General features: G+C 51.1%; 1 protein-coding gene across 1 annotated transcript; it reads right to left on the minus strand.

Annotated features, from left to right (window-relative positions):
- Window positions 1-3,044: 3,044 nt before the first annotated feature.
- TICAM1 (toll like receptor adaptor molecule 1) lies at window positions 3,045-18,987 on the minus strand. The gene is made up of 2 exons (XM_025369269.1): window positions 18,843-18,987; window positions 3,045-5,639 (listed from the first exon to the last, which is right to left on the minus strand). The coding sequence occupies exon 2, from the start codon at window positions 5,501-5,503 to the stop codon at window positions 3,365-3,367; it is 2,139 nt and encodes a 712-aa protein (XP_025225054.1). The 5' UTR covers window positions 5,504-5,639; window positions 18,843-18,987; the 3' UTR covers window positions 3,045-3,364.
- Between the last annotated feature and the right edge of the window lie 5,860 nt (window positions 18,988-24,847).

Below are 24,847 nucleotides of genomic sequence, written 5' to 3' on the forward strand. Positions count from 1 at the left end.
AGTGCTGGGATTATAGGCGTGAGCCACCACACCTGGCCTGAAGCCTCTTCACTTTCTGGAACTATTTTGCTTCCTTCTTTGATAACTTGTTTACTATTCCTTCCTCTCCTCCCCTACGGAAATGACAGTCACTGACTAATCACTTCTGTCTGCTGTCTAGGACACTTCCCAGCACGCAGTAGGCGCTCGATGAACGTCGGTCAAATAAAGAAATAGCCAGTTCACTGCCCCTGCTCAGGTATTTGCAGCTGGTTCCGGCCTGGATGGTCTAAAACCCTCTATTGGGAACAACCTCACTGCACCCTGGAATCTCATCTCAGAACTCTGCTCCCCAGTTTCACTTCAGGGCCGCTGCGGCTGCCACCGGGACCAGAGCTCTGACAAAATCTGAGTCAGCACCTAAAATAGCAAGTGGTGCATGGCTGCTGGGTGATTCACACCAGCCTCCTCCTTCCATGTGGCCCGGCAATCGGGTTGTCAGGCGGGAGGGGCCCCTCGGGTGAGTCCAGTTTCACCTTCGGGGACCGTCCTTCACTTCCTCCCTTAGCGCCTTTCATTGCAATTCCCCACTTCTGATCTGTGTGGCTTTTGGAGTCAGAATTAATCTTTTTGGGCCTCAGTTTGCCCCATCTGTAGGGTGGATCCATAATAGAAGCTTCTACCTTGAGGGGTCGTTTTGAGGATGAAAATGTGTTTGTTTATTTATGTATTTGATTTTTTGTTATATTGATGAGGGCTTCCTATGTTGCCCAGGCTGATCTCGAACGTCTGGCCTCGCCTCCTTATGCACCAGGACGATGGGCCTGCGCCACCGTGCCTCCCTATTTATTTTTATTAGTATTTTGTTATTATTATTATTTGAGATGGAGTTTCACTCTCGTCACTCAGGCTGGAGTACAGTGGCACAATCTCAGCTCACTGCAACCTCCGCCTCTCAAGTTCAAGCGATTCTCCTGCCTCAGTCTCCTGAGTAGCTGGGATTACAGGCACCTACCACCACACCCAGCTAATTTTGTATTTTTAGTAGAGACAGGGTTTCATCACATTGGCCAGGCTGGTCTCGAACTCCTGACCTCAGGTGATCCACCTGCTGCAGCCTCCCAAAGTGTTGGGATTACAGGCATAAGCCACCACGTCCTGCCTTTATTTATTTATTTATTTATTTACTGATACAGAGTCTTGCTCTGTTGCCCAGGCTAGAGTGCAGTGGCGCAATCTCAGTTCACTGCAACCTCTGCCTCCCAGGTTCAAGCGATTCTCCTGCCTCAGCCTCGCGTGTAGCTGAGACTACAGGTGCGTGCCACCACACCCAACTGGTTTTTCTATTTGTAGTATAGACAGGGTTTCATCATGTTGGCCAGGCTGGTCTCAAGCTTCTAACCTCAAGTGATCCGCCTGCCTTGGCCTCCGAAAGTGCTGGGATAATAGACGTGAGCCACCATGCCTGGCCAATTTATTTATTTATTTTTTAAAAAGAGTTGGATGTCTTATTCAGTTGATAAATAAATAAATAAGTAAGAAAGATGTGCTGGGTGTGGTGGCTCACGCCTGTAATCCCAGCACTTTGGGAGCCCAAGACAGGTGGATCACCTGAGGTCAGGAGTTTGAGAGCAGCCTGGCCAACATGGCGAAACCCCATCTCTACCAAAAATGCAAAAATTAGCTGGGTGTGGTGGCGAGCTCCTGTAATCCCAGCTACTTGGAAGGCTGAGGCAGGAGAATAGCTTGAACCCGAGAGGTGGAGGTTGCAGTGAGCCAAGATCTCTTCACTACACTCCAGCCTGGGTGAGAGAGCCAGGCTCCATCTCAGAAAAAAAAAAAAAAAAAAATGGAGATGGGGTTTCATTATGTTGCCCAAGCTGGTCTTGAATTCCTGGCCTCAAGCAACCCTCCCACTTCAGCCTCCCAAAGTTCTGGGATTAATTACAGATGTGAGCCACCACAGCACCCAGTCTTGTTTACGTATGTACTTATTTATTTATAATCCAGAATCAATAAATGTTAAGTGTCCAGCAAACCTTGGCTCCATTCTTATTCTTAGAAGATCTGTCACCCTGAAAAATATTAATCCCTTCCATGTGGGTCCCCCCACTTAATGAGCGCTGCACCTGCTACCCAGATACGGTGTACCTGATATGTATGTGGTTCTGCATATCATCCGCTGAGGCCTTGAAACAACAGCCTCCACAGACCCATTTCTCAGATGAAAAAGCAGAGACTCCGAAAGGTGAGGCACTTGCCCAGCATCACACAGTGGCATCAGAGTCCAACCTTGGTGGGGGCATCAAGGCAGATCCCAAAGAAAAAGGAAGGGCTGCAGCAAAACTGCTAAATGTCCCCCAGTGGCATTTATTCCAATTCATTCATTTATTCATTCGTTCGCTCATCCATTCATTCATTCACTCACTCGTTCATTCATTCACTCACTCATTCGTTCACTTATTCATTCATTCATTCACTCATCCATTCATTCACTCATTCATTCATTCACTCACTTATTCATTCATTCCTCATTCATTCACTAATTCGTTCATTCACTCACTCGTTCATTCATTCAGTCACTCATTCATTCACTCACTCGTTCATTCATTCACTCATTCATTCATTTATAGCTTACTGCAGCATTCACCTCCTGGGCTCAAGCAATCTCCCCACCTCAGTGTCCTGAGTAGCTGGGACTACAGGCGTGCACCACCACACCCAGTTAATTTTTGTGTTTTTGAAGAGACGGGGTCTCACCATGTTGCCCAGGCTGCACCCTCCCCGCTCTCAACAGTATCTTTTCCCTCCACCTTTCCTGGTATTAGAACCCAGACTCGGCGAGGCACATGGCCGCTTAGAAAGGACTACATTTCCCAGCGTTCCTTGCGGCAGGAGCAGGGCCATATGATTATATTCTGACCAATGGGATGAGGATGGATCCCGGTTTACGCCCTCCAAGAAAAGGCGTGCACTTCCCGCTTCCGTTTCCCTTTTGCAGAAGCGGGAGCCACGTGTTTTATAATAAATAGCTGGGCAGAAGGTGTCCCTGAAGACAATGGCGCTGCGGAAGCAGTCAATAAATATTATTGTAATTAAAAGACCGTAGCAATACCCCCACCACCAAGACCCCTCACCCAAAAATAGAGAGATTGGAATTGGAAACACGGTATCCAGTTCTGACCACCCTGAAAGCCAGGGCATTATCGCGCTCCTTTTGTCCTAAATGAAGGGCTCCCGGGCAATGTCCTGAAAGCGGCAGATGACCTCATCTTCCACTGTCCACAGGGCGCAGGGCAGACTGGAATGGTCTATGAGGTCCTGCCCAAAGCCGATGCCTGGGTCCAGGTGTGTTCCCCAGGTGGTCAGGTCAAAGGACACGCAGTCATTCTGCCTCCTGTGTTTTGTCCTCGGGCGCCTGGGACCCTCTCTGGTTCCACATGTGGTTGTTCAGCCCCAGCTGTACCATCTGTGCATGGTGGATAATGAGGGGTTGCAGTCCTGGGCTCTGAGGGGGTGCAGGTGAGGCTGTAGGGAAGGCTGGTGGCTGCGAGAAGGGCAGTGACGGTGGGAAGGTTGCTGGCTGTGGGGAGGGCGGTGGTGGGGTGCCAGACTGCCACGCGTGCAGGGGCGGCGGCTGCGGGCACCCCTGCCAAGTGGGAAAGGATGGTGGGGCTCCCAGGGGTCCCTGGCCCCCAAAAGGCATTCGAGCCCCAAAGGGTGCCCCAGTCCCAAATGGCATGTGGCTCCCAAAAGCCACCTGGAGCTGCTCCATCTGTGCCTGATAGGACAGGTAGCTCTGGAGGTAGGCCGAGTAGGCCGCGTTCAGGGCCGCTGCCTGCATCCGCTCACTGTCCAGGTGTTGGCTCTGTTCCCGCAGGGCTCGGGCGTCCTGTTCCTTCCTCCACATGGCCTTTCGGGCCTGAAGCCTGTGGGGCCTGAAGGTGTTGGCCACCTTCCTAGCAAAGATCTGGGAGTGTTCGTCCAGCCACACCAGCCCGGAGAGCAGGCTGGCCGTGTCGGAGCTGAGCTGGGCCGGGGAGCTCTCCAGGGGCAGGAAGGGGATGACACAGTCTGGCGACCCCTGTCGCGTGAGGTTGCTCATCATGGCTTGGTTCACCTGGTGCAGGCTCAGACGACAGTCGAAGTTGGAGGTGAGAAGTAGGATGATGAAAGCTGAGTGGTCTATCGCATCCTGCAGGCAGCTCAGCTCCCCACGCCCGGGCACCTGGAAATCCTCGCAGAAGGTGGCCCCGTCGGGCACACCAAGGGCCTCCAGCTTCTCCCGGACCCGCAGGGCGATGTGCTCGTCCGCCCTGGCATGGAGGATCACAAAGTTATAGAATTTCTGTTCCGATGATGACTTCAGGGAGGAAGGGAACAGGGAGGAGGGGGTCAGGTGAGCCGAACAAGGGGCTGATGAAGGAGGAGGAGGAGGAGGGGGAGGGGATGTTTTTGCGGTGGTGGGAGTAGGTGGGCACGGCTTGGTATTTGGAGAAGTGGTGTCTTCTACAGAAAGTTGGAGTGGCGACTGGTCTTTGACAGGGCAGGGGTTTTTGATGGGCTCCACAATGGGCGACGGGAGAGACTGGGCGCCTGCAGACTCCTCAGTGCACTCCACCGGGTAGTGGGTGCTGGTTTCTGGAGCTGTGGGGGTTTCAGGGAGGCCAGTTGAGGTTGTATCTGGGGCCACTTTGGGAAGCGCAGGGGGTGGGCTGCTTGGCAGCTCTTGGGGGCCGGCAGTCTCCCCCAATGGCGGCCAGCTCATCTCCTCAGGCTCCTGGCAGCCACCGGGGACAGGCTCCAGTACCAGGTTGGCCTGAGGGTCGTCACAGAGCTTGCTGGGCCTGTGTGGGCTGCGGTGCGGGCTGAGGAAGGGCATGGTGGGGGACTGGCTGATTTCCAAGTTGCTGGCCAGGGAGGCGGGGCTGTCGGTGGATCGCAGGGAGCGCCCTTGGCTCCAGCCAGCAACACCGTCGATGGGACGCGGGAGGCTCCGGGTCCCAGAGGGCGAAGCCGAGGATGGTGGGAGGCAGTCCAGATTGGACTGGAGCGTCCGGATGCTCCCTGGATCCCCAACAACGTCCCACCCACACCGGTTTCGGGCCTCATCCTGAAGTTCCCCCAGGCGGTGGTCGTCCCTGGAGGTGAGGGTATGGAGGGCTTCCTGGTAGGCCACGTCCCGCAGCGAGGCCGGGCACAGCTTCTCCTCAGCCAGCAGGTGGTACAAGCGGGCTACGGTCCAGGACACATCTGGGGGCTCCTCTGGGTCCTCGGTGCTGTCCACACCAGCCCACTGACGGGCCACCAGCCGGGCCGCTGCATCGGCCTTCAGTGCCTCTAGAGAGATCCTGGCCTCAGTTTCCTGGCCCAGCTTCAGGAGGACCATGGCATGCAGGAGGTCCTGCCCTTGGCAGCCTGGGCGTGGGGTCTTCAGTTTGTGTTTCAGATACAAGAGCTTGTCCTGGCCTGCTGCGCCTAGAATGTCGAAGGCACTAGGAAGTGACGGGCCCGTGCAGGCCATGGGCACAGGTGGGTGCAGCCTCGGGCAGCAGAAGCTGGGGGTAATGAAGGCATGTTCCACACTGCCCGCCTTCTGCACGCCCGGCGTCCCCTACGCATTCACTGTTCCAGGTTCCACGGGAGCTGCCTGAGCAGATCTACAGGAAATAGGAGAGGCAAACATGGTTACCCCCAAGAAAGGTCAGCACGGGAAGGCAGCCCACACACCCCCGCCTACTTTCCCATCCTGCCACCCAGACCTAACCAGGTGACCTTCGGCAACTTCCATTTCCTTCTCTGCAAAATGCTATGAGGCCAGCACGATGGCTCACATCTGTGATCTCAGCACTTTGGGAGGCTGAGGCAGGAGGATCACTTAAGCCCAGGACTTCCAAACCAGCCTGGGCAACATAGCCAGACTCTGTCTCTACTAAAAATTTAAAAATTAGCTGGGCCGGGCACGGTGGCTCACACCTGAAATCCCAGCACATTCGGAGGCCAAGGCTGGGGGATCACCTGAGGTCAGGAGTTTGAGACCAGCCTGAAACCGCGTTTCTACTAAAACTACAAAGAGTAAGCCAGGCATGGTGGTGCACACCTGTAATCCCAGCTACTTGGGAAACTGAGGCTGGAGAATCACTGGAACTCAGGAGGTGGAGGCTGCAGTGAGCCAAGATCATGCCACTGCACTCCAGCCTGGGCAGCAGAGTGAAACTCCAGATCAAAAAACAAAAAAAGTAGCTAGGCGTAGGTGGCATGTGCCTGTTGTCCCAGCTACTCCAGAGGCTGGGATGGGAAGACTGCTTAAGCCCAGGAGGTTGAGGCTGCAGTGAGCTAAGATGGAGCCACTGCACTCTAGCCTGGGCAACAGAGCAAGACCCAGTCTCAAAAAAAAAAAAAAAAAGTTATCATCTGATACTTACCTGGTGTTACCTGGGAGGTAAACACTATTACACTATTTTCCCCATTTACAGATGAAGAAAGTGAGACACACAGAGGTGATGTCACTTGCCCAAAGTCACACTATCAGCAGATGGCAGAGGATGGATTTGAACCCCAGGCAGTCTGGCTGTGGAGGCTGTGTGCCTAATGGCATACACTTATAGACTTGTTTTGGGCAATTGAGTTGCATTAACACACAGAAACTTCTTAGCTTGATGACTGAAAGCCAGTAGGTGCTCAATACATGCTTGCTAAATAAAGTAGTCAGCCTCGGCTGGGCACGGCAGCTCACACCTATAATCCCAGCACTTTGGGAGCCCGAGGCGGGCGGCTCACCTGAGGTCAGGAGTTCAAGACCAGCCTGGCCAACATGGTGAAACCCCGTCTCTACTAAAAATACAAAAAATTAGCTGGGTGTGGTGGTCCGCGCCTGTAATCCCAGCTACTCAGGAGGCTGAGGTAGTATAATCACTTGAATCTGGGAGGCAGAGGTTGCAGTGAGCCAAGATCATATCACTGCACTCTAGCCTGGGCGACAAGAGTGAAACTCTGTCTAAATAAATAAATAAATAAATAAATAAATAAATAAATAAAGTAGTCAGCCTTCTAGATGGTCCTCAAGGACTCAACATCCTGGTATTTGCAGGCTTGAGTAGTCTTTCCAACACTGTCCCAGGGTTGGACTATGAGATTAACAGAATATGGCAAGGGAGCTGGTCGCCACATCTGCTCATTTTTCAAGAGAAGCCAGAGATCTAGATTTTTAGAAATATGCTCACTTTTCTTTTTTTTTTTTTTTTTTTTTTTTTTTTTTTTTGAGACGGAGTCTCGCTCTGCCGCCCAGGCTGGAGTGCAGTGGCCGGATCTCAGCTCACTGCAAGCTCCGCCTCCCGGGTTCACGCCATTCTCCTGCCTCAGCCTCCCGAGTAGCTGGGACTACAGGCGCCCGCCACTGCGCCCGGCTAGTTTTTTGTATTTTTTAGTAGAGACGGGGTTTCACCGTGTTAGCCAGGATGGTCTCGATCTCCTGACCTCGTGATCCGCCCGTCTCGGCCTCCCAAAGTGCTGGGATTACAGGCTTGAGCCACCGCGCCCGGCCGTGCTCACTTTTCTTGGGATGACAATCAATTCCAATATTTTTAAGAAACCTTGTGAGTTGAAAAAAAAGTTTGGGCCAGGCGCAGTGGCTCACGCCTGTAATCCCAGCACTTGGGGAGGCCAAGGCGAGCAAATCATGAGGTCAGATGTCGAGGCCAGCCTGGCCAACATAGTGAAACTCCGTCTCTACTGAAAATACAAAAAATTAGTTGAGCATGGTGGCAGGCGCCTGCAATCCCAGCTACTCGGGAGGCTGAGGCAGGAAAATCACTTGAACCCGGGAGGTGGAGGTTGCAGTGAGCCAAGACTGCACCACTGCACTCCAGCCTGGGCAACAGAGTGAGACTCCATCTAAAAAAAAACAAAAAAAATGTTTGGAGCCAGGCCTGGTGGTGTGTGCCTGTGGTCCCAGCTACTCGGGAGGCTAAGGCAGGAGGATTGCTTGAGCTGAGGAAGTGGAGGCTGCACGGAAGCATACATACTTAGCATTCATTCATTCATTTAAGAAGTAATTTTTTTTGCCGGGCGCGGTGGCTCACGCCTGTAATCCCAGCACTTTGGGAGGCCGAGGCGGGCGGATCACAAGGTCAGGAGATCGAGACCACAGTGAAACCCCGTCTCTACTAAAAATACAAAAAATTAGCCGGGCGCGGTGGCGGGCGCCTGTACTCCCAGCTACTCGGGAGGCTGAGGCAGGAGAATGGTGTGAACCCGGGAGGCGGAGCTTGCAGTGAGCCGAGATCGCGCCACTGCACTCCAGCCTGGGCGACAGCGCGAGACTCCGTCTCAAAAAAAAAAAAAAAAAAAAAAAAAAAAAAAAAAAAGAAGTAATTTTTTGGCTGGGCACAGTGGCTCATGCATGTAATCCCAGCACTTTGGGAGGCTGAGGTGGGTGGATCACAAGGTCAGGAGTTCAAGACCAGCCTGGCCAACATGGTGAAACCCTGTCTCTACTGGAAAAAAAAAAAAAAATTTTAGCCTGGCATGGTGGCGTGTTCCTCTAATACCAGCTACTCGGGAAGCTGAGGCAGGAGAATTGCTTGAACCCAGGAGGCAGAGGTTGCAGTGAGCCAAGATTGCGCCACAGCACTCCAGCCTGGGCAAAAGAGCAAGACTCCATAAAACAACAAACAAACAAAAAAAGTACTTTTTAGCCAGGTGCGGTGGCTCACGCTGGTAATCCTAACACTTTGGGAAGCCAAGGTGGACAGATCACTCGAGGTCATGAGTTCGAGACCAGCCTGGTCAACACGGTGAAATCCCCATCTCTACTAAAAAAAAAAAAAAATTGGCCGGGCGCGGTGGCTCAAGCCTGTAATCCCAGCACTTTGGGAGGCCGAGACGGGCGGATCACGAGGTCAGGGGATCGAGACCATCCTGGCTAACATGGTGAAACCCCCGTCTCTACTAAAAAGTACAAAAAACTAGCCGGGCGAGGTGGCGAGTGCCTGTAGTCCCAGCTACTCGGGAGGCTGAGCCAGGAGAATGGTGTAAACCCGGGAGCGGAGCTTGCAGTGAGCAGAGATCCGGCCACCGCACTCTAGCCTGGGTGACAGAGCGAGACTCCGTCTCAAAAAAAAAAAAAAAAAAAATTGCCAGACATAGTGGTGGGCGCCTGTACTCCCAACTACTTGGGAGGCTGAGGCAGGAGAATCACTTGAACCCAGGGGGCGGAGGTTGCAGTGAGCTGAGATCACACCACTGCATTCCAGCCTGGATGACAAAGCGAAACTCCATCTCAAAAAAAAAAAAAAAAAAAAGTAATTTTTTCAGCATTTGCCATGTATTGGGTACCAGCGAATATACCAGTACGCAGACAAGGAAAAACAGCAATAGACTCTTCCCTGGTGCAACTGTCTAATGGTATGTTAGTTATATGTAATATATAAGCATCATATATATTACATACAACAATATAATGGGCATGTGTGGATACACACAAACACTTACAGGCAACCACTTATTTGAGGACTTACTACATGCTATATTGTGCACAACTCTGTTCTTTAAACTGGGCACAGTTCTGCTTTAGGACCTTTGCACTGGCTGTTCCCTCTACCTATATCACTGTTACCTGCCAGGTATCCCTGTGGCTTACTCCCTTACCCTTCTTCATGTTTTTGGTTATGACCTGATCCCAGTGTGCACATCTCCCTTTGACAGGGGCCACAAAATATGGTCCACCAATTTTTTTTTTTTTTTTTTTTTCCGTTTTTGAGATGGCGTCTTGCTCTTGTTGCCCAGGCTGAAGTGCAATGGCACGATCTCAGCTCACTGCAACCTCCGCCTCCTGGGTTCAAGCAATTCTTCTGCCTCATCCTCCCAAGGGATTACAGGCATGCACCGCCATGCCTGGTTAATTTTTTATTTTTAGTAGAGATAGGGTTTCTCTGTGTTGGCCAGGCTGGTCTTGAACTCCCGACCTCAGGTGATCCACCTGCCTTGGCCTCCCAAAGTGCTGGGATTACAGGCGTGAGCCACTATGTCCAGCCAATTGTTTTCTTGTTTTGTTTTGAGATGGAGTCTCGCTCTGTCACCCAGGCTGCAGTGCAGTAGCACAATCTCAGCTCACTGCAACCTCCACCTCCCGGGTTCAAGCGATTCTCCTGCTTCAGCCTCCCGAGTAGCTGGAACCACAGGCGCTCGCCACCACACCCAGCTAATTTTTGTACTTTTTATAGAGACAGGGTTTCACCATATTGTCCAGGCTGGTCTCGAACTCCTGACCTTGTGTGATCCACCCACCTCAACCTCCCAAAGTGCTGGGATTACAGGCGTGAGCCACTATGCCCAGCCAATTGCTTTTATAAATAAAGTTTTATTGAAACACAGACATGTTCACTCATTTACATATCATCGATGGCTGCTTTCTCACTAGGGTGATGGAGTCGCTACAACAGAGACCGTGTGGTCTACAAAGTGGTCACTCTCTGACCCTTGACAGAAAAAGTTGGTAGACACCTGGGTTATGAGACAGGCCTGTGATTTTTTAATTTTCCATTCCACAGAGGGGCAAACATGACCGAGATCACACAGCCAGTGACTGATAGAGCAGCCATTTGATGCCAATGTTTGTAACTATAACACCAAGTGCCTTTCAATTAGTAGGGGCATGATTGGCTATTATCGGTTCAATTTCAATCGTGTCTATCCCCAAAATCATACGTTGAAGTGCCAACCTCCAGTAGCTCAGAATGTGACTTTATTTAGAGAAAAGGCCTTTTTTTGGTTTGTACTTGGCTTTGATGTTTTTGTTTGTTTGTTTGTTTTTGATGTTGAAAGTATTTTTATTTGGCTGGGCGCAATGGCTCATGCCTGTAATCCCAGCACTTTGGGAGGTGGAGGTGAGTTGATCACTTGGGATCAAGAGCTTGAGACCAGTCTGGCCAACATGGTGAAATCCCATCTCCACTAAATATACAAAAATTAGCCAGGCATGGCTGGGCGTGGTGGTTCACGCCTGTAATCCCAGCACTTTGGGAGGCCGAGGTGGGCGGATCACCTAAGGTCAGGAGTTCGAGACCAGCCTGGCTAACATGGTGAAAATCCATCTCTACTAAAAATGCAAAAATTAGCCGGGCGTGGTGGCGGGCGCCTGTAGTCCCAGCTACTCGGGAGGCTGAGGCAGGAGAATGGCGTGAACCTGGGAGGTGGAGCTTGCAGTGAGCCAAGATCGTGCCACTGCACTCCAGCCTGAGTGACAGAGCGAGACTCCATCTCAAAAAAAAAAAAAAAAAAAAAAATTAGCCAGGCATGGTGGTGCGTGCCTTTAATCCCAGCTACTCAGGAGGCTGAGGTGGGAGGACTGGTTGAGCCTGGGAGGTTGAGGCTGCAGCAAGCAAGCTAAGATCTTACCACTGCACTCCAGCCTGGGCAACAGAGCCAGACCCTGCATCAAAAAAAGAAAAGGCAGCGGACACTTAGATACAGACATAGAGCTGCACAGAAGGAAGATTATGTGAGGAGACCCAGGGAGAAGGCGGCCGTCTGCAAGCTAAGGAGAGTCCTCAGAAGGAACCAACCCTACGACACCTCGATCTTGGACTTCCAGCCTCCGTAACTGTGAGAGAATCAATTTCTGTTGTTTAAGGCATCCGATCTGGGGCACTTTATTACCGCAGCCATAGCAGCTAATACACTGCAGACACTCGCTGTCTAGACCAGCCTAAACACTCTGTCTGTGTTGTCCAGTATGGGAGCCCCCAGCTACCTGTGCCTACTGGGCACCTGAAATAGGGCTGTGATAGTGAAGAGGCTGTGAATTTTAATTTTTTTTGAGATGAAGTCTCGCCCGGCCACATGTTCTCACTTCTAAGTGTGAGTGAATCATTGAGTTCACAAAGACACAAAGAAGTGAACAACAGGGCCGGGCACAGTGGCTCACGCCTGTAATCCCAGCACTTTGGGAGGCCGAGGAAGGTGGATCGCCTGAGGTCAGGAGTTCAAGACTATCCTGGCCAACATGGTAAAATCCCATCTCTACTAAAAATACAAAAATTAGCCGGGTGTGGTGGCGGGTGCCTGTAGTCCTAGCTACTAGGGGAGGCTGAGGTGGGAGAATCACCTGAACCCAAGAAGTAGAGGCTGGAGTGAGCAGAGATCAAACCACTGCACTCCCACCTGGGCGACAGAGCGAGACTCTGTCTCCAAAAAAAAAAAAGGGGAACAAAAATACCGGAGCCTGCTTAAGGGTGGTGGAGGTGAGGAGGAGGAAGAGGATCTAAAAACTGCCTATTAGGGTCCGGCACGGTGGCTCACGCCTGTAATCCTAGCACTTTGGGAGGCTCAGGTGTGTGGATTGCCTGAGCTCAGGAGTTCAAGACCAGCCTGGGCAACATGGTAAAACCCCGTATCTACTAAAATACAAAAAAATTAGCTGGGTGTAGCAGTGTGCACCTGTAATCCCAGCTGCTTGGGAGGCTGAGGCGGGAAAATTGCTAGAACCTGGGAGGCGGAGGTTGCAGTGAGCCGAAATGGCACCACTGCACTCCAGCCTGGGTGACACAGTGAGCCTCCGTCTCAAAAAAACAAACAGACAAAAAACTACCTGTCAGGTACGACAATTATTACCTGTGTGATGAAATAATCTGTACACGAAAACCTGTGACATGCCATTCACCTATATAACAAACCTGGACATGTACCTGTTAATTTTCGTATTTTTGTACACACTGGGTCTCCCCATGTTGCCTAGGCTCAAGCGATCCTCCCATCTTGGCCTCCCAAAGTGTTGGGATTACAGGCGTGAGCCACCGCAGCCGGCATTTTATCTAATTTTTAATTAATTAAGGCAGGGTGCAGTGGCTCATGCCTGTAATCCCAGCACTATAGGGGGCAGAGGTAGGAGGATCTCTTGAGCCCAAGAGTTCAAGACCAGCCTGGGCAACGGTGAGACCTATCTCTACAAAAAATAAAAATAGGCCGGGCGCGGTGGCTCACGCCTGTAATCCCAGCACTTTGGGAGGCTGAGGCAGGTGGATCACCTGAGGGCAGAAGTTTGAGACCAGCCTAGCCAACACAGTGAAACTCTGTCTCTACTAAAAATAAAAAAAATTAGCAGGGCGTGGTGTTGGGTGCTGGTAATCCTGGCTACTCGGAAGTCTGAGACAGGAGAATCACTTGAACCAGGGGGGCAGGGGTTGCAGTGAGCCAAGATTACACCATTGCACTCCAGCCTTGGCAACAAGAGCAAAACTCTGTCTCGAAACAAACAAGCAAATAAATAAAATAAAAATAAAAATAATTAGCTGGGTGGGGTGGTACATGCCTGCATCCCAGCTACTTGGGAGGCAGAGGTCAGAGGATCGCCTGAGCCCAGGAGATCGACGCTGCAGTGAGCGGAGATCGAGGCTGCAGTGAGCAGAGATCGCACCACTGCACTCCAGCCTAGGCAACAGAGTCTCAAAAACAGCAAAACAAAAAAGGTATGGAAGATGCCTCATTCATAATATTTTATAATGAAACATGTTGGGTATATTGAATTAAATATAATTTATTATTGAATGCGTTTACATATTGGATTAATAAAATGTATCATTAGGATTAATTTTTGTTTTTATTGTTTTTTCTTTTTTCGAGGTGGAGTCTTGCTTCATTTCCCAGGCTGGAGTGCAGTGGGGCGATCTCGACTCACTGCAACCTCTGCCTCCTGGGTTCAAGCGATTCTCTTTCCTCAGCCTTCCGGGCAGCTGGGATTACAGGCATCTGCCATCATACCTGGCTAATTGTTTTGTTTTTTTTTTTGAGACGGAGTCCCACTTTGTTGCCAGGCTGGAGTGCAGTGATGCTATCTAGGCTCACTGCAGCCTCCACATCCCGGGCTCAAGTGATTCTTGTGCCTCAACATCCTGAGTAGCTGGGATTACAGGAGCCTACCACCACGCCCAGCTAATCTTTTTTTTTTTTTTTTTTTTCTTTTTTGAGACCAAGTCTCCCTCTGTTGCCAGGCTGGAGTGCAATGGTGCGATCTTGGCTCACTGCAACCTCCACCTCCTGGGTTCCAGCAATTCTCCTGCCTCAGCCTCCCAAGTAGCTGGGACTACAGGTGCGCGCCACCATGCCCAGCTAATTTTTGTATTTTTAGTAGGGACGGGGTTTCACCATGTTGGCCAGGATGGTCTTGATCTCTTGACCTCATGATCTGCCTGCCTTGGCCTCCAAAATTCTGGGATTACAGGCGTAAGCCATCGTGCCCGGCCTTATTTTTGTATTTTTAGTAGAGACGGGGTTTCACCATGTTGGCCAGGCTGGTCTGAAACTCCTGACCTCAAATAATCCACCCACCTTGGCCTCCCAAACTGCTGGGATTTCAGATGTTAGCCACCGCACCCAACCTCAGTAAAATATATGTGTATATATATATTTTTAGGCTGGGCTCGGTGGCTCACGCCTATAATCCCAACACTTTGGGAGTCTGAGGTGGGCAGATCACAAGGTCAGGAGATCGAGACCATCCTGGCTAACACGGTGAAACCCCGTCTCTACTAAAAATATAAAAAATTAGCTAGGCGTGGCAGTGGGAGCCTGTAGTCCCAGCTACTCCAGAGGCTGAGGCAGAAGAATCACTTGAACCCAGGAGGTGAGAGGTTGCGGTGAGCCGAGATCATGCCACTGCACTCCAGCCTGGGCAACAGAGTGAGACTGTGTCTCAAAAAACAAATAAATATATGTGTGTGTGTGTGTGTGTGTGTGTGTGTGTGTGTGTGTGTATTTAACTTCAGAGACTTCTGGACAACCCCACTGGCAAAGCAATGTGAGACTCAAATTACTTTGAATTCATTGCCAACATTGAACAGAGACTTTGTATACAACTCCGGCATTCCGGATCCTCTCAGAAAATCAAAGATCCGGCCACACTGGGCCCACGTTCCCACGGGGCAACAATCCGCAGTGAGAGAAGTTCAAGTCCTTCCATCTGAGGGCTAAGGCCTGCCCTGTTGACCCCACACCCATCTGAAATGAGTCAGTCCCAGGGCAAGCGAGAGCAACAGGTAGAAGCTTGCCCTTGGGATTCAAGTCACACCCAGGCTGTGACCCTGGGGCACGCCATGGGTACTTAAAATGCCTCAGTCTCCACGTGTGTGAAATGGGCACCAGCTAGGGTAGCTGTGAGGGTGAATGAGTTCATTTGTACAGGACTCTTTTTTTTTGAGACAGAGTCTTGCTCTGTCACCCAGGGCAGAGTGCAGTAGTGCAATCTCAGCTCACTGCAACCTCCACCTACAGGGTTCAAGCAAGTCTCTTAACTCAGCGTCCCAAGTAGCTTGGATTACAGGTGAGTGCCACCATGCACGGCTAATTTTTGTAATTGTATTTATTTATTTATTGAGACGGAGTCTTGCTCTGTCACCCAGGCTGGAGTGCAGTGGCTCGATCTCAGCTCACTGCTACCTCCACCTCTCAGGTTCAAGCGATTCTCCTGCCTCAGCCTCCCAAGTAGCTGGGACTACAGGTGTGGGCTACCACGCCCAGCTAATTTTTTTTTTTTTTTTTTTGATATGGAGTTTCACTCTTGATGCGCAGGCTGGAGTGCAATGGCATGATCTTAGCTCACTGCAACCTCCACCTCTCAGGTTCAAGTGATTCTCCTGCCTCAGGTTCCTGACTAGCTGTGACTACAATTGTGGGCCACCATGCCCAGCTAATTTTTTTTTTTTTTTTTTGAGGTGGAGTTTCGCTCTTGTTGCCCAGGATGGAGTGCAGTGGCATGCTCTCAGCTAACTACAACCTCCACCTCCTGGGTTCAAGCGATTCTCCTGCCTCAGCCTCCCAAGTAGCTGGGGTTACAGGCACCCGCCACCACGCCCAGATTTTTTTTGTATTTTTAGTAGAGACGGGGTTTCATCATGTTGGCCAGGCTGGTCTCCAACTCCTGACCTCAGGTGATCCTCCTGCCTCAGCCTCCCAAAGTGCTGGGATTATAGGTGTGAGCCACCACATCCGGCCCATGTCAGTTACATTTAAATCTCATTCTTTTTTTCTTTTTTTTTTTTTTTTTTGAGATGGAGTTTCAAGCCACTGCACCTGGACTTTTTTTGTATTTTTAGTAGAGATGGGGTTTTGCCACGTTGGTCAGGCTGGTCTCAAACTCCTGACCTCAGACAATCTGCTCACCTCAGCCTTCCAAAGTGCTGGGATTACAGGTGTAAGCCACGGCACCCAGCTAATTTTTGTAATTTTAGTAGAGACAGGGTTTCAGACCATCGACCAGGCTGGTCTCGAACTCCTGACCCCAATCGATCTGCCCGCCTTGGCCTCCCAGAGTGCTCAGATTACAGGCATGAGCCATTGCGCCCAGCCTGTATAGGACTCTTAAAGCAGTGCCTGGCACATGTGTGCTCCATGAACATTAGCATGCAAGACTGAAACCTCCTGGCAAGAAGGACTCAGGGGAGTTTTGCAGAAAACACAACAAAGCCAGTCAGACTTCGAATCATCAAGGCAGGACCACCCCCACCTGTATGCCTGGCAAATCTCTAAAATCACGTGGTCTTTCTTCTCCTTCTCTCTGCCCATGGGCCTGAACTCAACCCTATTTCATTGACTGCCCCAGCTTCCCCTGCCCGCCTCCCCTGCCCGCTGCCACCTCCACCTTCTGGAGACCTGGAGAGTTTCATTTCTCACTGTCCATGGCTGGGACAAAGTCCACTCCTCACTCTGAAGAGCAGGCGCCTGGCGGGACAAAAACACCCACAGGGTAGGGGTGTTCTGGCTCTGCCACCTGCCGGCTTGTGCAGTCTGTTTCTCAGCCTCCGTTTCCTCATTTATAACACCCACATGAACTGGTACTTAGGATGAATAGGAGTCTGTTTTGAAACTTCGATGCAAAAATATGGTTAAAAAGTTTACATCAGTGCCCAGGAAGGAGCAAGAGCTTGATATAATAATGTTAGTGTGACAATAAATGTTGACAGACTTTTTCTCTTCCTCTTCCTTTTTTAAAAAAATTTTGATTTTTAATTTCATTTCTTTCTTTCTTTTTTTTTTTTTTGAGACGGAGTCTCGCTGTGTCGCCCAGGCTGGAGTGCAGTGGCGTGGTCTCGGCTCACGGCAACCTCCGCCTCTTGGGTTCAAGCAGTTCTCCTGCCTCATCCTCCTGAGTGGCTGGGATTACAGCACGCGCCACCACGCCTGGCTAATTTTTGTATTTTTAGTAGACACCGGGTTTCACCATGTTGGCCAGGCTGGTCTCAAACTCCTGACCTCAGGTGATATGCCTGGGATTACAGGCGTGAGCCACTGTGCCCGGCCCCTATTTCATTTTTTTTTTTAGAGACAGGGTCTCACTCTGTCACCCAGGCTGGAGTGCAGTGGTGGGATCATGGCTCACTGCAGCCTTGAACTCCTGGGCTCAAGCGATCCTCCGACCTCAGCCTCCTGAGTAGCTGGGACTACAGGTGTGTGGCACCACACTTGGCTAATTTTTGTATTTTTGGTAGAGACAGGGTCTCACCTATGTTACCCAGGCTCCTGGGCTCAAGCAATCCTCCTGCCTCAGCCTCCCAAAGTGTTGGGATTATAGGCATAAACACTGCACCTGGCTAACTTTCTTTTTGAATTTTTTTGTAGAAATGGAGTCTTGCTATGTTGCCCAGGCTTGTCTTGAACCCCTGGGCTCAAGCGATCCTCCCACCTCGTCCTTTTTAAATGTTTTAACCGCATCTGAAACGTGCCCTTCTCTCCCACTCTTCCTCCCACACTGTCATACAGTCTTTCATGCGTTGCGTATGCATTTATTGAGCATCTACTCGGTCCAGGAACTGTTCAAAGTGCCACTGCATACCAAGGCAAGCACATCCGCTCTCACAGAGCTTCTAGTCTGGTTCAGGGAGACCAACAGTAAGTGGGAAAATAACCCAAGATCGTTTCAGAGAATGAAAAGTACTGTGAAAGCCATGAGCTGGGGGCTGTGTGGCTCTGAGAGACTGGCTGGGAAGGGGCTACAGGGGACCATGGTGGTCAAGGGAGGCCTTTGGGGACAGGAGGTGACATTGAGCTGAGACCTGAACGAGCTGAGGGAGGAGGCTGGGTGGAGATCAGGGAGGAAAGCTCCCGGAAGGTGAAGCCACCTGCCCAAAGGCCCTGGGGCAGGATTGCGCCTGGCTAGCTGGAGGAACAGTGAGGAAATCCATGTGACTGGATAACCGTTAGGAGGGGGAGAAAGGAAGAAGGTGTGGGGTGGTATAGGGTGTGAGGTTGGGATCCTGGGTCTCAGGGAAGAATTCGGGGTGTCAGGAAGGAATTTGGGATGTTGGGGAGGGATCCTGGGTGTCAGGGAGGAATCTGGGGTATTGGGGAGGGATCCTGGGTATTGGGGAAGAATCCAGGGTGTCAGGAGGGATCCTTGGTGTCACGGAGGAATTTGGGGTGTCTGGGAGGAATCTGGGGTATTGGGGAAGGATCCTGCAGGTCAGGGAGGAATTTTGGGTGTCAGGGAGAAATTCAGGGTGTTGAAATATCGGGTGTCAGGTAGGAAGCTTGGGGCTCAGGAATTTGGGGTGAGGAAGAATATGGGGTTTCAGGTAGGCATCCTGGGTGTTGGGGAGGAATCTGGGGTTTGGGGGAGGGGTCAGGCTGTAGGGGAGGAAACCGGGGTGCTGGGGAGGATCCCGACAGTTGGGGAGGATCTGGGCCACCAGCAAGGAGAGCTGGAGGTTGAGGGGAACGTCAACCTCCCAACGCGCGGCGCCAGGCCTCCCCGGGGGCCTAAGAGGGAGGCCAGGTGGCCTGGAGTCCTGGCGAGCGGCGCGGGCGCGGGGCCACCCTCCACACCCCCGACACTTTCTCCACCTCTGGCTAGTCCTCGCCGCTTCCCCACCTACCAGAGATCCAGGGCTGCCGGCTGCGCCACTGGGTCCTAGGGTCCTGGGGTCCTGGGGTCCTGGGGGCCGGGACTTCTGCGGAGGTTCCCGCAGACCTCAGCGCGCTGAGGGCGCTGGCTCCACCCCGCGGCTCCCGCCCTTGGAAGGAAACGCACCGCCCCTTCCGCGTCCTGGGTGGGTGTGGGACGTGAGGTCACGGTTTCGGAGTCCTGCCCCGCAGCACCGGGAAAGTCCCCGGGGCGCCCCGCACCCGTGCCCTCTCTTCCCAGCCCTTGCGGTCACGTTCAGCAAGTGTGAGCACCTACTGTGTGCAGGGGGCCAGAAGAACTCGCATCTGCCCTGGGGAGCCCACAGTCATCTGGGCTGGGGGCCCAGATGAGAAAGTAATCACAACTGGAAAGTAGGATCATCTCCGTTAGTGATAGGTGCTTTCCAGGAAATAAATGTAGCAGCTGTTTTTATTTTTATTTCTACTATTTTATTTATTTTATTTTATTTTATTTTTCCCCGAGACGGAGTTTCACTCTTGTTGCCCAGGCTGGAGTGCAGTGGCGTGATCTCAGCTCACTGCAACCTCCGCCTTCCCAGGTTCAGGCGATTCTCCTGCCTCAGCTTCCCGAGTAGCTGGGATTACAGGTGACATGTGCCACCACGCCTGGCAAATTTTGTATTTTTAGTAGAGACGGGGTTTCTCCACGTTGGTGAGGGTGGTCTCGAACTCCTGACCTCAAGTGATCCACTCACCTCGGTCTCCCAAAATGCTGGGATTACAGGTGTGAGCCACCATGCCCGGGTCCCCCTGACTTTTTTTTTTTTTTTTTTTTTTTTTTTGAGATGGAGTCTTACTCTATGACTCAGGCTGGAGTGCAGTGGTGCGACCTCGGCTCACTGCAAACTCCATCTCCTGGGTGCAAGCAATTTTCTTGCCTAAGCCTCCTGAGTAGCTGGGATTACAGGCACGTGCTGCCACACCCGGCTCATTTTTGTATTTTTACTTGAGACGGAGTTTTACCATGTTGGCCAGGCTGGTCTCGAACTCTTGACCTCAGATGATGGGCCCACCTCAGCCTCCCAAAGTGCTGGGATTACAGGCGTGAGCCACCACGCCCGGCCTAATTTTATTATAATAATTATTCTTATTATTATAGGGGTCTCCCTATCTTGCCCAGGCTGCTCTTAAACTTCCAGGCTCAAGCAATCCTCCCGTCTCAGAGTGTAAGTGCTGGGATTACAGGTGTGAGCCACCGCACCCGGCCTATAACATTATTTTTATCACCACGATAAATAAGATCTAATAATCACAGTGATTTTGCAGTGGTGACAAGTGTCAGTTGTGTTTCTGGTTGCAATGCAATCTGAAAGTATCTGTGGCTTTTATTAGGGACAAAGGGACAAAGTCCCAGGTCCTGCGGCTGTCTTCATTAATAATTGAGGAAATGGTAATTATCAGTTAGAGTCAGTGAAAATAAAGATGTGGGCCGGGCGCGGTGGCTGAAGCCTGTAATCCCAGCACTTTGGGAGGCCGAGACGGGCGGATCACGAGGTCAGGAGATCGAGACCATCCTGGCTAATACGGTGAAACCCCGTCTCTACTAAAAATACAAAAAAAAAAAAAAAAACTAGCCGGGCGAGGTGGCGGGCACCTATAGTCCCAGCTACTCGGGAGGCTGAGGCAGGAGAATGGCGTAAACCTGGGAGGTGGAGCTTGCAGTGAGCTGAGATCTGGCCACTGCACTCCAGCCTGGGTGACAGAGTGAGACTCCGTCTCAATAAATAAATAAATAAATATGTGAATTTTTTTTTCCCCATCAGAGTTCACAGACACCCTGAATACCCCCAAGAGACTCAGGGACCCCAGGCTGAAGTTTACCTAAAAGTTCTTGTGGGGAGATAGCAATGGAAGTTACGTTGATGTCAAATCTCCCACAGTTCCCCTTATTGAGTACCTCTCTCCAGTGAGGGAGAAATTTTATTGAGCACTGACTGTGTTCCAGGCATGTCTAGGCTCTGGGAATACAGTAGCGGGGAAGACAGAAATGGTCTTACCCTTCAGGGTCTCCAGGGCTGGTAGGGGAGAGAATGTTAAGCACATCCTCCTGGCCTCTCTGTCTCCCATCCCCAGTATTACCAATTCAAGGAGTGTCTCATAGGTGCTTGTCCGCATGCAAAACTGCGCCCAGACTTTTTTTTTTTTTTTTTTTTTTTTTGAGACAGAGTCTCACTCAGTCACCAGGCTGGAGTGCAATGGCACAATCTTGGCTCACTGCAACCTCAGCCTCCCGGGTTCAAGTGATTCTCCTGCCTCAGCCTCCCAAGTAGCTGGGACTACAGGTGCATGCCCCCACACCTGGCTAATTTTTGTATTTTTAGTAGAGAGGGTTTTACCATGTGGGCCAGGTGGTCTCGATCTCTTAACCTCGTGATCCGCCTGCCTCGGCCTCCCAAAGTGCTGGGATGACAGGCGTGAGCCACCGCACCCGGTTTTTTTTGTTGTTGTTGTTAGACAGAGTCTCGCTCTGTCGCCCAGGCTGGAGTGCAGTGGGGTGCGATCTCTGCTCACTGCAAGCTCCGTCTCCCGGGTTCACGCCATTCTCCTGCCTCAGCCTCCCGAGTAGCTGGGACTACAGGCGCCCGTCAGCATGCCTGGCTAATTTTTTGTATTTTTAGTAGAGACAGGGTTTCACCATGTTAGCCAGGATGGTCTCGATCTCCTGACCTCGTGATCTGCCCAGCTTGGCCTCCCAAAGTGTTGGGATTACAGGCGTGAGCCACCGTGCCTGGCCTTTTTTTTTTCTTTCTTTCTTTTTTTAGAGCTGGGATTTCACTCTGTCACACAGGCTGGAGTGCAGTGGCGCCATCTTAGCTCAAAGCAGCCTCCCATTCTGGGCCTCAAGCAATCCTCCTGCCTCAGCCTCCCAAGTAGCTGGGACTACAGGCACACAACACTGCGTAGAATTATTTTTTACATTTTTTGGTTAGAAACAGGATCTCACTATGTTAACCAGACTGGTCCCTGACTCTTAGGTTTAAGAGACTGTCCCAATTTGGCCCCCCAAAGTGGTGAGATTACAGGCGTGAGTCACTGTGACTGGGCTTTGGTGATCATCTGATCAATGTTTTTTGTTTTTTTGTTTTTTTGTTTTTTTTTTTGAGACAGGGTCTCAGTCTGCCACCCAGGCTGGAGTGTAGCGGTGTGATCACTAATCACTGTAGCCTTGACCTCCTGGGCTCAAGCGATCCTCCCACCTCAGCCTCCCAAGTAGCTGGGACTGCAGGTGCATGCCACCATGCCTGGCTAATCTCATTTTTTTTTCTTTTGTAGAGATGATGTCTTGCTATGTTGACCAGGCTGGTTTCAAACTCCTGGCCTCAAGCAATCCTCCTGCCTTGGCTTCCCAAGGTGTTGGAATTATAGGCGTGAGCTACCATGCCTGGCTTGATCAATGTCTTAAAACAACCTTTCCTCCATCAAAATGGGTTTGATGGTTCCCATTTTACAGATGAGAAAACTGAGGCTCAGAGAAGGTAATGGCTGAAGCATTCAGACTTCCAGGGCTGCAGATGGGTGAATTTGGCCACTTGCAGAGAGGTGCAGTTGTCCCCTCCCTTCTTCAGTGAAAGAAACAGGCCGGGTACGGTGGCTCATGCCTATAATCCCGGCACTTTGGGAGGCTGAGGTGGGAGGATTGCTTGAGCCCAGGCGTTTAAGACCAGCCCTGGCAACATAGTGAGATCCCATCTCCACAAAAATTAAAAATAAAGAAAAAACGAGCCAGGCGTGGCAGCACATGCCTGTAGTCCCTGCTACTCAGGAGGCTGAGATGGGAGGATCACCAGAGCCCAAGAGGTTGAGACTAGTGAGCTATGATCGCACCACTGCACTCCAGCCTGGGCAACAGAGAGAGACCCTATCTCGAAAACTTTTTTTTTTTTTTTTTGAGACGGAGTCTCGCTCTGTCGCCCAGGCTGGAGTGCAGTGGCCGGATTCCAACTCACTGCAAGCTCCGCCTCACGGGTTCACGCCATTCTCCTGCCTCAGCCTCCTGAGTAGCTGGGACTACAGGCGCCCGCCACCTCGCCCAGCTAGTTTTTTGTATTTTTAGTAGAGACGGGGTTTCACTGTGTTAGCCAGGATGGTCTCGATCTCCTGACCTCGTGATCCGCCCGTCTCGGCCTCCCAAAGTGCTGGCTTGAGCCACCGCACCCGGCCGAACACATTTTTTTAAAAAAGAAAGAAATATAATATTCCAGTAAAAGTCCAAGGTTTTTTCTATTTTCCCTCTCCACCACCTCCCCTAGAAGCCTCCACCTACAAGCCTATCCATTCTGTTTTCCACTTTTTTTTTTTTCTTTTTGGAGACAGAGTCTCACTCTGTCGCCCAGGCTGGAGTGAAGTGGCGCGATCTTGGCTCACTGCAACCTCCACCTCCTAGGTTCAAGCAATTCTCCTACTTCAGCCTCCTGTGTAGCTGGGATTACAGCTGTGTGCCGCCACATCCGGCTAATTTTTGTATTTTTATTTTTATTTTTATTTATTTATTTTTTTTTTTTTGAGACGGAGTCTCGCTCTGTCACCCAGGCTGGAGTGCAGTGGCCGGATCTCAGCTCACTGCAAGCTCCGCCTCCCGGGTTTACGCCATTCTCCTGCCTCAGCCTCCCGAGTAGCTGGGACTACAGGCGCCCGCCACCTCGCCCGGCTAAGTTTTTGTATTTTTAGTAGAGACGGGGTTTCACTGTGTTAGCCAGGATGGTCTCGATCTCCTGACCTCGTGATCCGCCCGTCTCGGCCTCCCAAAGTGCTGGGATTACAGGCTTGAGCCACCGCGCCCGGCCTAATTTTTGTATTTTTAATAGAGACGGGGTTTCACCATGTGGGCCAGGCTGGTCTTGAACTCCTGGCCTCAAGTGATCTGCCTGCCTTGGCCTCCCAAAGTGCTGGGATTACAGGCATGAGCCACCATGCCTGGCCTCTGTTGTCCACTGTTGCACACATATCCACAGATCCATGAACATGATACTGAATATTCTGTGATCTGATTTTCCTTTTTAATTCACATAGGACAGAGGTCAGCAAACTGTTCTTTATAAAAGACCAGACAATATTTTTGCTGGGTGAGGTGGCTCACACCTGTAATCCCAGCACTTTGGGAGGCCGAGGCGGGCAGATCACGAGGTCAGGAGTTCAAGACCAGCCTGGCCAACACGGTGAAACTCCATCTGTACTAAAGATACAAAACATTAGCCAGGTATGGTGGCTCACACCTGTAATCCCAGCTACTGGGGAGGCTGAGGCAGGAGAATCGCTTGAACCTGGGAGGCGGAGGTTGCAGTGAGCCGAGATTGCACCACTGCACTCCAGCCTGAGCGACAGGGTGAGACTCTGTCTCAAAAAATATATACATATGTATATTTTTTCATAATTATGGCCAGACATAGTCTCTGTCCCAACTTCTCAATGCTGCCATTACTGTCATAGGTGACATGTAAATAAATGAGTGTGGTTATGTTCCAATAAAACTTTATTTACAAAAACAGACAGTGGGCCGAACATGGCTCACAGACCATGGTGCGCCGACCCTTGACATAGATGGTGTCAATATTTAGCTGTATTCCATTGTCAACACATCTTTGATACTTTCCCAACATATGTATCCTGTATGATATTCCAAAACAGGCATTGCGACCTTAAAATGAGGTGGTTATTGGCCGGGCGCGGTGGCTCAAGCCTGTAATCCCAGCACTTTGGGAGGCCGAGACGGGTGGATCACGAGGTCAGAAGATCGAGACCATCCTGGCGAACACGGTGAAACCCCGTCTCTACTAAAAAATACAAAAAACTAGCCGGGCGAGATGGCGGGCGCCTGTAGTCCCAGTTACTTGGGAGGCTGAGGCAGGAGAATGGCGTAAACCCGGGAGGCGGAGCTTGCAGTGAGCTGAGATCCGGCCACTGCACTCCAACCCGGGCGACAGAGCGAGACTCCGTCTCAAAAAAAAAAAAAAAAAAA

This window comes from Theropithecus gelada, chromosome 19 (genome assembly GCF_003255815.1).
Source record: "Theropithecus gelada isolate Dixy chromosome 19, Tgel_1.0, whole genome shotgun sequence".
Lineage (NCBI taxonomy): Eukaryota > Metazoa > Chordata > Mammalia > Primates > Cercopithecidae > Theropithecus > Theropithecus gelada.

Excerpts from the sequence above, each read along its gene's own strand:
- TICAM1 (XM_025369269.1), bottom strand. The coding sequence starts at position 5,503 with ATGGCCTGCACGGGCCCGTCACTTCCTAGTGCCTTCGACATTCTAGGC.